At 35.2% G+C, this 16,695-nt stretch overlaps 1 protein-coding gene across 1 annotated transcript in view; it reads left to right on the top strand.

The window, feature by feature from the left end:
- Positions 1 to 16,695, top strand: part of EML5 (EMAP like 5) — a 205,258-nt gene that overhangs the window by 93,759 nt on the left and 94,804 nt on the right. The window contains 5 exon segments of the mRNA XM_017895377.1: positions 6,698 to 6,865; positions 7,534 to 7,640; positions 8,142 to 8,260; positions 10,424 to 10,610; positions 16,083 to 16,188. Of these exon segments, the coding sequence (XP_017750866.1) occupies positions 6,698 to 6,865; positions 7,534 to 7,640; positions 8,142 to 8,260; positions 10,424 to 10,610; positions 16,083 to 16,188 (687 nt within the window).

Genomic DNA, 16,695 nt, shown 5'->3' with positions numbered 1-16,695 from the left:
TATATATATATACGTATATACGTATATGTGTGTGTGTGTGTGTGTGTGTGTGTGTGCATATATATATATATATATATATATATATTTTGAGACAGGGTCTCGCTCTGTTACCCAGGCTGGAGTGCAGTGGCAATCTCTGCTCACTTCAGCCTCCACCTCCTGTGTTCCATCAACCCTGCTGCCTCAGCCTCCCAGGTAACTGGGATGACAGGCATGCGCCACCACGCCCAGCTAATTTTTGTATTTTAAGTAGAGACAGGGTTTCACCATGTTGGCCAGGCTGTGTCTTAAAGTCCTCACCTCAGGCGATCTTCCTGCGTCAGCCTCCCAAGGTGCTACGTTTACAGGCGTGAGCAGGGTCTGATGTGGTTTAGCTTTATGTCCCCAGCCAAATCTCATTTTGAATTATAATCGCCAGGTGTTAAGGGAGGAACCTGGTGGGAAGTGATTGGATTATGGGGGCAGTTTCCCCTATGCTGCTGTTGTGATAGTGAATGAATTCTCACGAGATCTGATGGTTTTATAAATGGTAGTTTTTCCTGTGATCTCACCCACTTCTCCTTCATGCCACCCTGTAAAGAAGTTTCCTTGCTTCCGCTTTGCCTTCTCCCATGATTGTTGTAAGTTTCCTGAGGCCTCCCCAGCCATGCTGAACTGCGAGTCAATTAAATCTCTTTCCTTTATAAATTACTCAGTCTTGGGCAATTCTTTATAGCAGTTTGAAAATGGACTAATACAGGGTCTTATCATTTGATTATTTTCTACATGTTTTATATTATCACCTCTTTTTCTTGGATCTCTTCTAAAATGATACAAATCATTCTGTTCATAGACCTGGGATAATTAAATAAAATGCTCTATTAGGTATCATTGATTTATTCCATGCCTATTTCATAAAGTATTTGAGTCAGCTCATAACAAGTCCATAAGTACTAAAGTAACTATACAAATAGAGAATCAGTATCAGGGGAAATATAAATAGAAGTACCATATTCAAACTAGATAAAGAAAATGACAGTAGTCAAACATCAAATTTAATTCTGAGCTTCGTGGAAACCAAAAATAAAACAGGGCACAAATAGTTTTCATTCTACATTTAAAAAAAAAAGCATACTTACTTCTCTAGCAAATCAAAGTTTCTTTGGAAAATTTTTGAGGAGCTTTCCTGAGGTATGGAACTTTATATTCGATGTAGTGAATGTGTATTCCTAGAGCATCAACACCTATAGCAGATGCAGTAGTGATTTTTCACCTGGCTTGTTGATACAAGCCGTTGGGCAAACATTAAAATGTAGCTTAGTAAAGGTGATTTTTGGAAACAGCTAAAGTAGTTTGATTCAAATATATAATCTACTGATGTCAAACTTAAGGGCTTAATTTTTCCAGAAGCCCAGGCTAGTGTTTCCGTTGTGCCTCTAAGGTAAAGTGATGAGTTTAAGATCTTGGCCAGCTTGCCATGTTGTTGGTTCCTGCCTGTGAGATGTCAGCTTCCTAGGTGCGTGTGAAGATACTTCACTAAGTGTGTTAATAAAGGTGTGTTAGTCTGTTTTCACACTGCTATGAAGAACTTCCTGAGACTGGGTAATTTGTTTTTTAAAAAATGAGGTTTAATTGACTCACAGTTCCCCATGGCTTGGGAGGCCTCAGAAAACTTACAGTCATGGCAGAAGGTAAAAGGGAAGCAAGGCACATCTTACATGGCAGTAGGAGAGAGAGTAGGAACAATAGGGGAACTGCTGAACACTTTTAAACCATCAGATCTCATGAAAACTCACTCACTGTCACGAGAACAGCATGGGGGAACTGCCGCCATAATTCAGTCACCTCCCACCAGGTTCCTCCTTCAACATATGGAGATTACAATTCGAGATGAGATTTGGGTGGGACACAGAGCCAAACCATATCAAAAGGCTGGTTAAATCTCTAACAATTAAAGTACCCTATTTCTGAGTCCCACCACATAGCCAGGACATGAGAGTCACCAGGCACAACAAATTTTAAGATGGCACTTGCTTGGTTATAAAGTGTGAGATTCAGTAAGAGTCATGATGATCTTACTCTTAGACGTTGCTCCTACTTAATTGTTTCACATACTGCCCTCTATGCAAAAACAAAATGCTTTAATCTTCTGAGTTTTCTTAGTCAAGTGAATAGGATTTATTGATTGTTTTATCATTTGCAAGAGAGAAGTTGGTATTATTGCACAGTAATTTTATTTCATTTATAAAATGTGTAGTAGTTCTTTGAATTGCTGTGTGAATATTTTACCAAAGCCTAAGAAAATTAGTCTTGTTTTAAGAGATTATTCACTCCTTCAAAGATATAAGTACAAATTGCTCCTCTTTTTTGTTTCCCTTTTGTTAGATTTTTTGCTGGTAATTTATTTTCTAGTAAGGATGATTTTTATTTCTAGGCACTTGTGAATCAGCTTGAGATTGTAGCTAGGTAAGTGGGAAAGACCGAATACGACTACTGCATTTTTATAATATTGATATAAGTATTTTAAGATTTTGTGTTTTGCAGACGACTTGGGCCAAAAAAGATTAGGTATGTATTGAATTCACATAATTACATACCTTGAAGTTAGCAGTATTACTAGAAAGAGGTATTCTCTTTCTTTTAGAGTAATTATTAAGTTGCATTGCTAGTCCAAGTTAAGGTTAGAAAAATGGAGCTGATGTATTCATGTATTTTACATATCCACTCAGGTGATATTCATTAGGTGACTTCTTAGAAGTGCAGCATTTACAAAATGTGGATTTTAAATAATAGAATTAGTTTATGTTATAGAATCATTGTAATTGAAACAAAAAAATATATGAAGTTAGCGAAAAGAGAGAATGATTGCATGAACCACATATACCCTACATTTACTGCACTCTAAATGGAAGCCCAAAGCATTCCACCCCCTTCATATTTTTTTCTTCATTATCATCCTCTTTTTCTCTAGTTTCACCTGCTCCTGACCATAATCTCTGAAAGAATCCAGGACTCTTTCTAGGCAGCAGCATAGGGGCTCTGGTGGATGGTGAGCAGATCAGGGTCAGGGAGAACGGAAAGGTGAGGTCAGGGTGAGGGCATCACCTCCATCACTGTTAATAATGGCCAAGATCCTCTCTGTACTTCTTGTTGGCAAATGAAAATTTATATTTGGAGAAAATATCATTTAGATTCCAGGAAATTCATAGGAAAAACCAAATATCTAACAACAACAACAACAAAAACAACAACAACAACAAATTTATAACAGGGACTTATTCAGTGCTGTTTTCCATTTGTTGCATGTAGCTTTAATGCTGCAAAATATTGTGTTGTAAGTTTATGCTGCAATTTATGCATTTATTTGCCTGTCATTGTACATTTGGGTCATTTCCCATCTTTTGATATTAAATCAGGTTTCTTAAAGTAGTGAAATAACTAGGAGTGAAATTTCTGGGTCATGGAGAATGTGGACGTTATAAGAAAATACCAAATTATTTTCCAAATTGGTTATACAATTTTACAAAGCCTGTTGATTCAGCACTTGATATTGCTATACTTTCTAACTTTTGCAAATCCAGTTCGTGTAAATGATGTCACACTGAGGTCTTAATTTCCATTTGTCTGACCACAAATGAGGTTAACCATCTTTTAAAATATGTTTTGGTCTCCTGTGTTTTCTTCTCTGTGAAACATGGGTTCATATCTCTTTCCTGTGTTTCTATTGAGTTATTTCTTTTATTGATGTGTAAGAATTACTTTATATACTCTTATAATACAAATGCTTTGTAATTTTTATAGTTTGCAAATATCTTTTCCCAGTTTGTGACTTGCCTTTTTGTTTTCTTAATGATGTATTTTCTTGGCCAGTTCTTAATTTCAGTGTAGTTAAGTCTATTTCTCTTTCTTTTCTTATAGGTAGTGTAGATTTGTATATTAAGAAATTGTTGCTTTTACTAGGGTCAGAAAGATATTTTCATATATTTATATATTCCCATATCTAGAAGTTTAATGTCATTAAAACATAGTTAAATGGAAAAAGTCTTTTGTCATATTGCTACAATATATTGAAAATATTTAGTTCATATTACCCTTGTGTGAAAATGCACATTAAAACACATTAGGAAAGAAATGGAGTCATTGAAACACAAGTATTTTAGTATATTTCTTTATCCTTACCAAGAATTTTCATCTTCTTTTAAATAGGAAGCTTCTATGATCGTTATAGCTTGTCTTGATAAGTTTTTTCTCTGAGATATTCGTCCTAATTGATGATATACTGTTTAGGCCTTAACTATTCTTATTATTGAATCATTTTTTATCATAGTTTTCATAATCAAAAGGCACCTTGTGAGCATATAATCCAATTTACATTTCAAAATGAGGAAATGGAGTCCAAAAGAGGTTTGGTGGAATGCTCACACTTCTGTGCTATTAAATGGTCAAACTGATGCTCAAGCACTAGTCTTTTGATTTCAATTCTGATATTCTTTAAGCTACATCAAACTTTTGCCCTCTTCTGTGCATTATAGGGGTTGGAATCATCTTCATGCCCTCAGTTTCCTTCACTACTCTTTCCTCCATTACAATCTAGCATTCCAACCCAAATGTCCAAGCAGAGCAAAAGGAAATGTAATCTTTCCTTTTCTTTTCTTTTTCTCTTTCTTCAAATATCTAATGAGTGTTTGCTATATACCAGGCACCAGGGATATATATTAAACAAGACACCACCGCTCTCTTCAAAGAGCTTATAGTTTTAATGGAGGAGTGAACAAGTAAATAGTCTATTACATTTCAGTGTTATGTAAGTATAATTACAAGGAGTAATCACAGAGAATTCTGGAAGGATGTAACTTGGTCTTGGTGAGTCAAGGTCACTTCATGAAAGATGTGATATCTAGGTTCACTTTTAAGACACCCATTTATCAGAACAAATTATTAAAAATTAGACTGGTTATTAAAAATTATTAATACAGTCCCATTGACTACAATTAACTGGTTTCTCTTAGACTTATTTTACAACTTTCTTGTTTAATTGCCTTGGTTTATCCAAGAGGGTCTTTGAAAAGTCTCAAAGAAAAGTTGGGAAGGGACTTACAGGATTATTTGTACCTCTCTCTATCACTCAGTGTAGTCAGAGTAGATGCTTTAACTCTTTAATTTGCCCTGACATAACAAATTAGTAGATCTTAGAACTTGGAATTTTATTTGTTTGAATTTCTGGCTTTAACTTTTAAGACTCTCTGATGTCTAAGAGTGCTTGAGGGTTGCATCAAAGGTAGTAGTAGTAGTCAAAGCTCTCTCGATAGGAAAGTAATGTATTCCTATATAAGAGCCCTTACCTTATAGTATTTGCTGGGTTGAAATATGGGAAGTTAAATTAGTGACTTATATTAAGCTACATAAAAAATTTATTCCTAAAATAACAGTATTACTATTAAGCAGCAGTAAATTATAACTTTAGATGAGTTTTGATTCTATTTTATGTGTTAATTTTGATAGCTATCTTAATGACCAAGATGAAAATTTTTCTCCAGAATTTTGTTGATGGGGCTTTGGCATCCTGATATACAAGTCTTCTATAACTTAATATAAAATGTTCAAAACAATATCAAAATGAAGCTAACTATCATTGTATCCTGTGTACTTTAACAAGAATATGTATATAATGCCACATACCAGGAGGAGGAGATAGAGAATATATTCTAAAAATATATTCCTGTAGGATGTAGTGGCTCATGCCTGTAATCCTGACACATTGGGAGGCTAAGGCGGGAGGATTGCTTGAGCCCAGGAACTGGAGACGAGCCTGGGCAACATAGCGAAACTCTGTCTCTGTCATAAATAAATAAATAAAATCTATCCCTGTTGCCACAGAGATTTTTAAGAAAACCACAAAGTTAAATGATTCCTTTATTATTGGAGAAATTGGGTGTATACCACCTTAGCCAAATGATACAGCTTAACATCTCTAATGATAGAACTGACCGTATCCCCTGAAATGACATATCCAAAAGGATGTAACATTGCCCATACCCAAAACACATCACCTGAATCTAATCACGAGGAGGTGTTAGACAAAACCCAAATTGAAAGATATTTTTTAAAATATCTGGATTTTTAAAATGATTTTAAAGGACATTGTTGGAACAACTGGGCATATTTGACTTCGATTAATATGATGTATTACATTGATTGGCTTTTTAATGTTGAACCTAACTTGCATTCCTGGCATAAATCTCATCTGATTATGTTGTTTAATCCTTTTTATATGTTGCTGAATTCAGTTTGCGTTGCTGAATTCAGTTTGCTATTATTTTGTTGATGACTTAAGTCTTAAAAGGATCCTCTGGCTGCTTGGGTTGAGAATAATGGGGGTAAGGTTGAGTTGATTAGTTCTTTGAATTTCACTTAAGCCCAAAGGCCTCAGGCCAAAACATTCAAATGTTTCAGTATAAAACAGTTGATTCCCAGGTTTTCTCAAAGTGGTAAGATAATGCCTCATAGCCTTTGTGGTTCCTTGTGAATCAGCAGAGGAGATATTTTTATTCCTTGATACAGATTCATTCATTTGTTCAATTTTTGAGTCAGCTTATTTCCCATTTGTTCATAATTCAGTTAATAGAAGGATGATACAGTGGTTCATGTATAAAAATTGTTTGAAATGGTATTTTGTTTAGCATTCATTTATCAATTTAAAGATATATTTTTATTATAGGAGCCAAGTTTAGAAAATATATTGGCCATTCAGCTCACGTAACTAATGTCAGATGGTCACATGATTATCAGTGGGTTATTTCTATTGGTGGAGCAGATCACTCTGTCTTTCAGTGGAAATTTATTCCTGAAAGAAAACTGAAAGATGCTCTTCACATAGCACCCCAAGGTGAGTAGTATACATTACCTAAGCAATTTCCCTGTCAAATAATTCTTCAGTAACCCCCAAATAACAATTTTATGTTAAAGTATAATCTAGCCTCATAAGCTAACAGTATAGTTTGTTATTAGTAGAAATTTCAAGTTAAAATATTAGTTCTATATGTTTAAAGTTAGATGTCATAGAGTGTGGAATACAAAGTCATTTTGATTGCATTTTAATCTGTCTAATAATGAGTGAAGAAACAGTTATATTAATAGCAAAACAAACATTGAATATATCCTCTGGGAGATGGGTATCTAGATTTGGGAAATGCTTTTATTGACCAAAATTATCTAATGTCAATTCATCTGTTGCATATAGTATTTTAGCTATTTTCATGTTAATTATAGGTTATATTCACTTATATTTGCACAGACATTTAAATTTGATGTAGCGGTCATTGGGGAGCCAGTGAAGGGATTTAAAGGAGCTATTGAGTTTGCAGTGAGTGGAGAGGAAGATAATCTGTAGTGCAGTTTACTGACATCTGTGTCACTTGAATAGGTAATTTCATTTGATTGTTTTATGGCTTGTCTCCATGTCAACTGACGTAGCTCTTAATCATTAATTTTCCAGTGCTGTTTTGAAAATGAATCTTCTTTAAACAAGTAACATTTCATTTTTAAAAATTACAGAAAGTCTGGCTGACTCTCATAGTGATGAATCAGATTCAGATCTGTCTGATGTTCCAGAGCTGGATTCTGAAATTGAACAAGAGACACAGCTCACCTACCATCGACAGGTAATTTTCCATATCACACAGTTTTTCTCTGAAAAGTCCAATTTCTTCTTTATCTTGCTCCCCGTTAATCATCTGTTGTTATCTTTTGTGTCTTTAATTTCCCAAGCAATGTATGATTATATTAGTTTTCCCACTGTCAGTGTTAGAGTACACTTGTGTAAAATTTTTTTACATTAAATGGTTGGTATATGAAGTATGCTTGCCTTCTATTTGCCTATAGGATTTTGTCATAGTATACTCACATTTATTCCCTTAACAGTATTCGTTCGTGAAGTATAAAAATTTCCTGGAACACTAAATATCTGTTTGTCAGTGTGGTATGTAGAAAATGTGAATTTGCTTATTCTTTCCAAGGGAGTAAATTTCATGAATTACCTTTTCATTTAAGACTATTATTAAAGGTTGTTTTCAGACAATGTCTGAAAGTTATATTGAGAGTATATGAAAACCTTTATTAATATATATTCTAAGAATATTTCTACTTATGTACATTTTTTAAAGGTTTACAAAGAAGATCTACCTCAGCTTAAAGAACAATGCAAAGAGAAACAAAAAAGTGCTACTTCTAAAAGAAGAGAGCGGGCTCCGGGAAATAGTATTCGATTACACTTTGTTCACGGGTATAAAACAACTATCTTTCATTTATATGTTTGAATTTTGGTTCACACTTACTAGCTTAACATCTCTAATGATAGAACTGACTGTATCCCCTGAAATGACGTATCTGAAAGTATACAACATTGCCCATGGGGAAAACACATCACCTGAATCTAATCATAAGGAGACATTAGACAAAACCAAATTGAAAGATATTTTTTTAAATATCTGGATTTTTAAAATGATTATAAAGGATACTGTTGGGACAACTGGGCATGTCTGTGCTTTGTAACTTTAAACAAGTCACTTAACCTCTCTGCTTCTTTTTTTGTGTCTGTGAAATGGAGATAATAGTACTGTGTTAGTCCATTTCACATTGCTATAAAGGAATACCTGAAGCTGGATAATTTATAAAGAAAAGAGGTTTATTTGGCTCAGTGTTCTGCAGGCTGTACAAGCAGGGTAGCAGCCTCTGCTCAGTTTCTGGTGAAGCCTCAAGAAGCTTTTACTCATGGTAGAAGGCAAAGGGGGAGCAGGTGTGTTACGTAGTGAGAGAGAGAGCAAGAAAAAAGGGATCGAAAGGGAAGGGGGTTGCTGGACTCTTTAAGCAATCAGATCTTGTTTGAGTAAATCAGGAGATGATAACTCACTCAACACCAAGGGGATGGCATAAAGCCATTCATGAGGGATCTGCCCCTATGACCCAAACACTTCCCACCAGGGCACTTCCCAGTATCCCACACTGGGGATCACATTTCAACATGAGATTTGGACAGGACAAATATCTGAATCATATCAAGTACCTACCTTACAAGGTTCTGATGAGGAGTGAATAAGGCAATGCTAGTGGTGATTTACAACATTGTGTGGCACATAATAAGCACTATGTAAGTGTTTATTAAATAAAAAAATAAATCTTATGAAAGTTTCATATTTATGGAAATGGACCTCTTTAAACAAGTAAAATGTAAGAGATAATCATCTCCCCTTAATATGTCTAATTTGGAATGATATTGTAACTTCTTGCATGAGCATTTTTGCCTAAATATTTTAATTTCACCAAAATACAGGTTCTGAATTCTCTTAGAACATCCGTCAAGACAGGTCTCACATTTCAGCTTGGCAGAAATAGGTTTTCCAATCTGACTCTTTTCTACCTTTCAGCCAGCATTCATTTTCTTACCTGACTGATAATACTTATCAAAAATTTTAAAAAGGATTTATTAAGTAAAAGTATTTTTTCTCCAGTGTTAAAATGGTCAGTAGTTTTTATGCAGTTGTATTTTATGAATTGGGTTTCTTTGAAGTGCAAAGCAAGGTTGCTATAAATGGACTTATTTTGATCATTTAAGATTTGGCTACTTTGTCTCGGATGAATATGATATTTTGAAATTGTTGTTTAAACTTATTTTTGGAATATATGTTATATTAAGGTGTATAAAAGGGTACAGTTTGAAAATCTTTCTCCCACCTCTGCCCTCCCAGCCATCATTTCCCCTCTCTGCAGATAGTCACTATTAGTTTCAGAAATGCTTATACAACAATTACAAATATATATTCTTTTCTATACCTTTTACTTATAAAAAGCAATTGTTTTATTTTATAGTATACAATTTTAGTATTATACTTACGTAAATAGTAGTATACTATACATACTATTCTCTACCTTGTTTTTTTCACTCAATGTTATACCTTAGATTTAGCCATTTGCAGTCCGAGCAGTTCATAAAAGCTTATTGGATCAGAGGTGGTGGTATTTTTTAATTGTTCAGGCTGGGCATGGTGGCTTACACCTGTAATCCCAGCACTTTGGGAGGCCAAGGTGGGTGGAGCTGAGGAGTTCGAGACCAGCCTGGACAACATGGCAAAACCTCATCTCTACAAAAAATACAAAAATTAGCCAGGCACAGTGGCATGCAGCAGTAGTCCCAGCTACTTGGAGGGCTGAGGTGGGAGGATCCTTTGAGCCTGGGTGGTCAAGGTTGCAGGGAACTCTGATCACACCACTGCACTTCAGCCTGAGTGACAGAGCAAGACCCCATCTCTTTAAAAAAAAATTGTTTAGTGTCCTGTAAAACTGGAAATTGAATGATTCACTCAAAGGGTACCTACTTCTCTCCTGTATGTTCTGTATTGATCAGATAAAAGACCAAAATTAATTACATATGATTTGTTTTCTATATTAGTTACAGAGGTTATGACTGTCGAAGTAATCTGTTTTATACTCAAATTGGTGAAATTGTGTACCATGTGGCAGCAGTGGGTGTCATTTATAATCGACAGCAGAACACACAGCGTTTTTATCTGGGTCATGATGATGATATTCTCTGCCTAACTATTCATCCTTTGAAAGACTACGTGGCAACAGGCCAGGTAGGTTTGAAAGACTGACAGTGAGCCAGATAAGCTACACCTCTGTTTGAGTTTAAATAAATTAATCATATATCTCTTTTGTGTTCTAGGAAATGAAGAGTAAAGAATTCTTTAGAATGGGTTTTATTTTCAGATTATAAATAAAATTTACCCCAAACTTTTTTCCTACAGTTTTACTTAAAGTTTTTATTGTTTTAATTTGAATTATTTTAATTTAAATTTGGAACTCATAGCTCTGGCTTCTTTTTTCTGTCATGATATTAATTTTTTAAATTAGTGAGTAAAATTAAAGAAAACGTAAAGACTAGAAATCTGGTTTCTTTAGGTTGAGTCACCTAAAACAATAAATAATTTAACAAATGTCCTGTGACAAACCAAAGGACTATGTCTCTTTATTTTACAACCAGGATAGTAATCTATTCAGGTTTACCAAAGTAGAAAGCACAAATATTGAAATAAAAAACCCTGAGAAAATCTTAACTGATACCTCTCTATATGGATATTCTTAGAGAAGGAAGGGAAGAAATGAAGTTTATAGATTCTTACTATATGTAAGTATTTTACTAGTTTATTGATGTATATTTATTTTATTCTCACCTCAACCTTGTGAGAGTAAAATTATTTCCTTCAGTCTACAAATGACGAGGTTCAGGTTTGGAGAAATTAAATAATTTGCTTAAGATCAATCAGCTAATAGGTAATAAAGCCTAAAGCCTTCAGTCTGTCTGGCTTTAAACACTGTGTAAAGATACCTTTTAGCTAGGATATGTGGAAAAGGGGTTCAACTTGCATCCTCCTATATAGCTTTCCTGAAAGGAGAGAAAACTCCTCCCTTTTTTCTTTCTCCCATTCTTCTTCCTTTCTTTGTGCCTCTCTTTACTTGCTCTTTCTCTCCTTCCTTTCCCTTTCCTTATTCCTTTCTTTCATTCACTCAGAAACATTCATCAAGCACATTCTGTGTAGCAAGAAATGTGCTAGGAATATAAAGATAAATAAGACAACTTCTTGCCATGGTGGAAACTCATATTCTGAGTTGTTATACAGTGTCCTAAGTGTAGATCAGACTGATCTATATTTATGACAATACTTTAGCACTATTGATGTTTTGGGGCAGGTAATTATTTGTTGTGGGAGGCTGACCTATGCATTGTACGATATTTAGCAGCATACCTGGTCTCAACCCATTAGTGTCAGTAACACCCACTTCTCTGAGTTGTGGCAACCCAAAATATCTCCTGACAGTGCCCAGATGTCCCTTGGAAGGCAAAATCACCCTGTTTTTAAATGTAGAAATATGTACAAAGTCTTGTAGCAATGTAATGAAGAAGAACTAATGATTAATTGTGTCCAGTAGAATCGAAGAAACCCTCGTAGAGATGATGACATTTGAGCTGAATTGTTTACTTGGCAGAGGGGAAGTTGGGAAAAAGCATTTTAACTGTATTATAGCATGTGTAAAAGGTAAAAGTAGGGCAAAAAAAAAAAAAAAGCCTAGATTATTTAAAGAACTATACATAACCCACAGTGTTCAAATCTTAGAATGCATTATGGACATTAGTGGAGGAACTAATCAGGAGGGTAGGTAGAGGTTAAAACTACCTGGTTATCCCCTATATTAACACAAACTGGGTCTTGGATGCACAGTTGTATTTAATGTTTTATGATCTAGCCTTTCCAGTGCAGGCACTTTCTGAGAAACCTTTGTCCTCATTTGGGGCATTTTCTTGTCAGGTTTTATGTTTGTTTTGTGGGTATTTGCTTCATTCCACTTCTGAGTTTTCAGGTAGACAGATGTGATTAAAAACTCTGTTCTAAGGTGTTTATTGTAGTGGATTAATGGGTTTGCAGTAATAAGTCATACTTTTCCACCGAAGGGGAGGGTTTGGGAATCGAGACTAGATAAAGTTAAGTCGTTGGAAGAATTCCTTGATTGGAAATTTTACCTTTGTGTTTTGATGTTCTGTTTCCTGGAAATAACTCAGGGATGCTCCTGGTTTGTCCATCTACTGCTTTGATTCCTTGAATCCCACCCATTCTTTCACTTTAAGAAAAAAAACAAATAATTGTTGCAGAGGTCTCTGTATTTTGCGGCTTCCCTTTTGTAAGAAGCACTTTTCCCAAATAAAACAATTTTTAAAAAACCAATTTAGATGAAAAATCTAGAGAGTTTTGCCTCTGGAGAATTAAATACAAAGAATAACCCCTTGTCAGGAACTGTAATCTTAAGTGGAAATGAAAGAATGTGAAAGAAACTTACCTGCAAAGTCGAGTAACATGACTAATTGTACTATAATTTAGAAATTTTGTTTAATTCAGCAAATACTTGTTGAGTGCTTCCTATTCAAAAGCATTAAATGTTGTGGGGGAAACACAAAGATAACTCGGACTGGCTGCCACTATCGGGAGCTCATCAGAATGTAGTACAAGAATTGGACAAGTTACTCTGTTTGTATATGTGTGTGTGTGTATATATATAATTCACTAAAAATACACTGATTTAGATGTCCTGTGGGCAACTCAGGTTCAATATGTCTAAAACGGAGGTAAATAGGATTAGTCTTCCCTTCCAAACCTGTTCATCCTTTTACGTTTCCTTCTTGGAACATAGTACTGTATTAACTTGGTTGCCTAAGCCTGGAAGTTAATCTTGTTCTTCACCCCTAAAGCTAGTCAGTCCTCAAGTTGCACCCATTCTTTCACCTGAATATATATTTATTCTTTATCTTCAATATTCTTTTTATCTTTAATTTTTCCATACCTCTACTGACAATCAGTGCTTCACAATTTCTGAAACATTACTATAGCCATTGGTCTCCTGCTTAAGTTTTTTCCTCTATCCATTTTCCCCATTCACTAGTAATCTTTCTAAAAGTCTTAAAATTCTTCCATGTTTATTAGTATTAATAGCTTGTAGGCTGTCTAAACAGCTGTCTAAATAGCCACAAGCTCTAAATGGTAAGGGATGAAAAGGGGAGGTTGGAGAGTGAGACTCGGTTAAATGCAATTCAAGGCATAACATCAATGCAGAGTTGAAAGTTGACTCCCAATGCAATTAAAGGCTTTTAACCAAGTCTGACTCTCCAACTCCTGACCATTTGCCTCTTTGTAAACTATTTTCTTGCCTTAGAATTTGTCCAACACGTATAATGCTATTTCACATCTTTTACTTAGTTCCTTCATCTTAGAAAACTCTTTCTCTTCACTTGCATTCAACCTTCCAACTTTAATTTCTGCTCCTTTTAAGACTTAGGCTAAGCCTATCTGAGAACTCTCCCAGCCTCTCCATTCTCCCCTTCATCCCTGAGTGAGATGCGCTAAGTGTACTTTAATAACACTCAATATTATACTAAATACTGTCTATACCTCATGGAATATGATATTGAAATCCAAGCTTTTCCACTTATTAGCTACTGGCAAATTACCTAACCCCTCTTTGCCTTCGTTTCTTCATCCTTTAAAATAAGGATATTATCTGTTCCTATCTCATAGAGTTGTTGTGATCGGTACATGAGTCAATCTTTGTAAGGTGCTTATGGAACAGTTTCTGGCACATAAATCACTTCTCAGTGAATGTTAGTCATCATCATAATTTCCAGGTGAGATGTCCACTAGACAGTTGAAAATGTAAGTCTTGAATTCAGAGGAAAAGTAACTGTTTGAGAGAAGGACTTGGGGAGGTATTTATTGTTTAATCACTGAAATTGTAGAAATGAGATACCTCAGGGCAAAAATGAAGAATGAGAAGACTGGAGAATTAAAGACCACCTTGGGAGAGGTTTGTATTTAAGTAACTAGGTGAAGAAATTGAGAAGGAAACTCACTAGTAGGAGTCAAGGAAGCTGGGCGCTGTGGCTCATGCCTGCAGTCCTAGCAGTTTGGAAAATCGAGGCAGCAGATCCCTTGAGCCCAGGAGTTCAAGGCCAGCCTGGGCACATAGTGAAACCCCATCTTTACAAAAAATACAAAAATTAGCCTGGCATGGTGGCACATGCCTGTAGTCCCTGCTACTTGGGAGGTTGAGACAGGAGGATCACTTGAGCCTGGGAGGCAGAGGTTGCAATGAGCCAACATCATGCCATTTCACTCCAGCAGGGCAACAGGAGTGAAACACTGTCTCAAAAAAAAATAAATAAATAAAATACAAGGGTGGAGGTGGGGATCAAGGAAACCAGGGAACCAGAAGAGAGTAGTACAGTAAAACCATCAAAAGCATCAAATTCTGTAGAAGTTTTATATAAAAGAAAACTTAAAAGTTACTTTTACTACTATGTTCCCATAAAAAATCTTAAAAGTTTTCTAAAAAGTTACTGGTAATGTTTGGCTGAATAACTTAGTGAAATATTGGCTGATTGCAGTGTTATTTGTTGTATCTTTCTGTAAAATCAATCTCGGCTGGGTGCCGGTAGCTCACACCTGTAGTCCCAGCACTTTGGGAGGCTGAGGTGGGCAGATCACCTGAGGTTGGGAGTTCGAGACCAGCCTGACCAACATGGAGAAACCCTGTCTCTACGAAAAATACAAAAAATTAGCCGGGTGTGGTGGCGCATGCCTGTAATCCCAGCTACTCGGGGGGCTGAGGTAAGAGAATCGCCTGAACACAGGAGGCGGAGGTTGCGGTGAGCCGAGATCGCGCCACTGCACTCCAGCCTGGGCAACAAGAGTGAAACTCTGTCTCAAAAAAATAAAAATAAATAAATGAATAAAATCAATCTCTAAATTAACTATAATTGATAGTTCTATTAATTATTTCAGGAGTTGTCTCTGTATACAAAGATATCTCTTTATACTTGTGGTTAAAGAAAGGGACTACTTGAGTCTAGAGGAATAATTAAGAATTGATAGTTTACCTGTGCATTAGTGAACATCATAAACCAAGTTAAAAAATAAGTGACAGAGTGCTGCAGTAAAATTACCTTTTCAGGTCTGCTGACATGCTTGGTACTTTAACCCCCTCTGAATATTTGTTTACCCCATTATTTTACTCTAGAATTCTTTATATTCAAGTTCTGTACTTTCTGAAGGCCCACCTCCAGTACCTTCTCTTCCATGGACTCTTTCTCCACAGCTTTTTCATGTTCATTAAGCATCTATTAAGGGGTGTTTGTCTTTGATTGATAATGTCCTGTTTTCGCAGGAGTTTGCAAAAGTTACCTGAATGTCTTATTGCTCATTGTATCTTGCATAGAAACAATAGATGTTCAGTAAGCATTTATTATCTTTATTGATGAAATAGATGATAAAAATCGCATAGTTCTAGTTACATCATTCCTAGAAACACTGAACTTAGCCTCATTAGTTTTTGAACAAGTATAAGAAAAAAATATCAGTCACATGTATAGTCTGCTTTAAATTTTTATTTAATAAATTTCTGTGGTAAATAAGTCAAGCTGTAAAAATCTCCCGTTTTATTTCCTTTTAATAGATATGGAAATTAATTGTATATAATAACGTCTATAATTCTTTCTATTTTAGGTTGGTAGAGATCCCTCAATTCATATATGGGATACAGAGACCATTAAACCATTGTCCATATTAAAGGGCCACCACCAATGTGGTATTAGTGCTGTTGATTTCTCAGGTAAAGCTGTTTGCTATCTCAGTAAGAATGAACAAAATGCAGAGGCAACACATAGCATTTTAATCTAACTCAGTGTTACCTAAGCTTGTCCTTTAGCTGTGACATTCACAGTTTTTATCAAATGTGTATACTGTTGTCCTTATCAAACACTATGAAAGTGTGGATTTGCTAGCTAGTTTATAATTATAACTTAATAAGTATAGTTTTAATACCTATTAAAATTTGCATGTTTCTAGTAACATAAAAATGTTTATCTACATAACAACTTAAATTCATCTCAGTTGCCGCAAGTAGTTTGTATCTCCCACATTGGGCAAGCACTGATCTCGCTGTTTTATAGTTAAACTTTGAAAATGTTTAGGGTAAAAGGCTAGCAAAGAAAGAGTTGAGAACTGAAATACTTATTTTAGACATATTTATACAGTGACAATTTTAAGCCGTCTTGTAAAAATAATTTCAAATCATATTAGTGCTTTTCGGTTTATTTAAAAGTTTGACAACTGCAGA

The sequence above is a fragment of the Rhinopithecus bieti genome, unplaced genomic scaffold (assembly GCF_001698545.2).
Source record: "Rhinopithecus bieti isolate Rb0 unplaced genomic scaffold, ASM169854v2 scaffold_26710, whole genome shotgun sequence".
Taxonomy (NCBI): Eukaryota; Metazoa; Chordata; class Mammalia; order Primates; family Cercopithecidae; genus Rhinopithecus; species Rhinopithecus bieti.
Note: the sequence above shows the minus strand (reverse complement) of the source record. Positions and strands in the feature narration are given on the sequence as shown.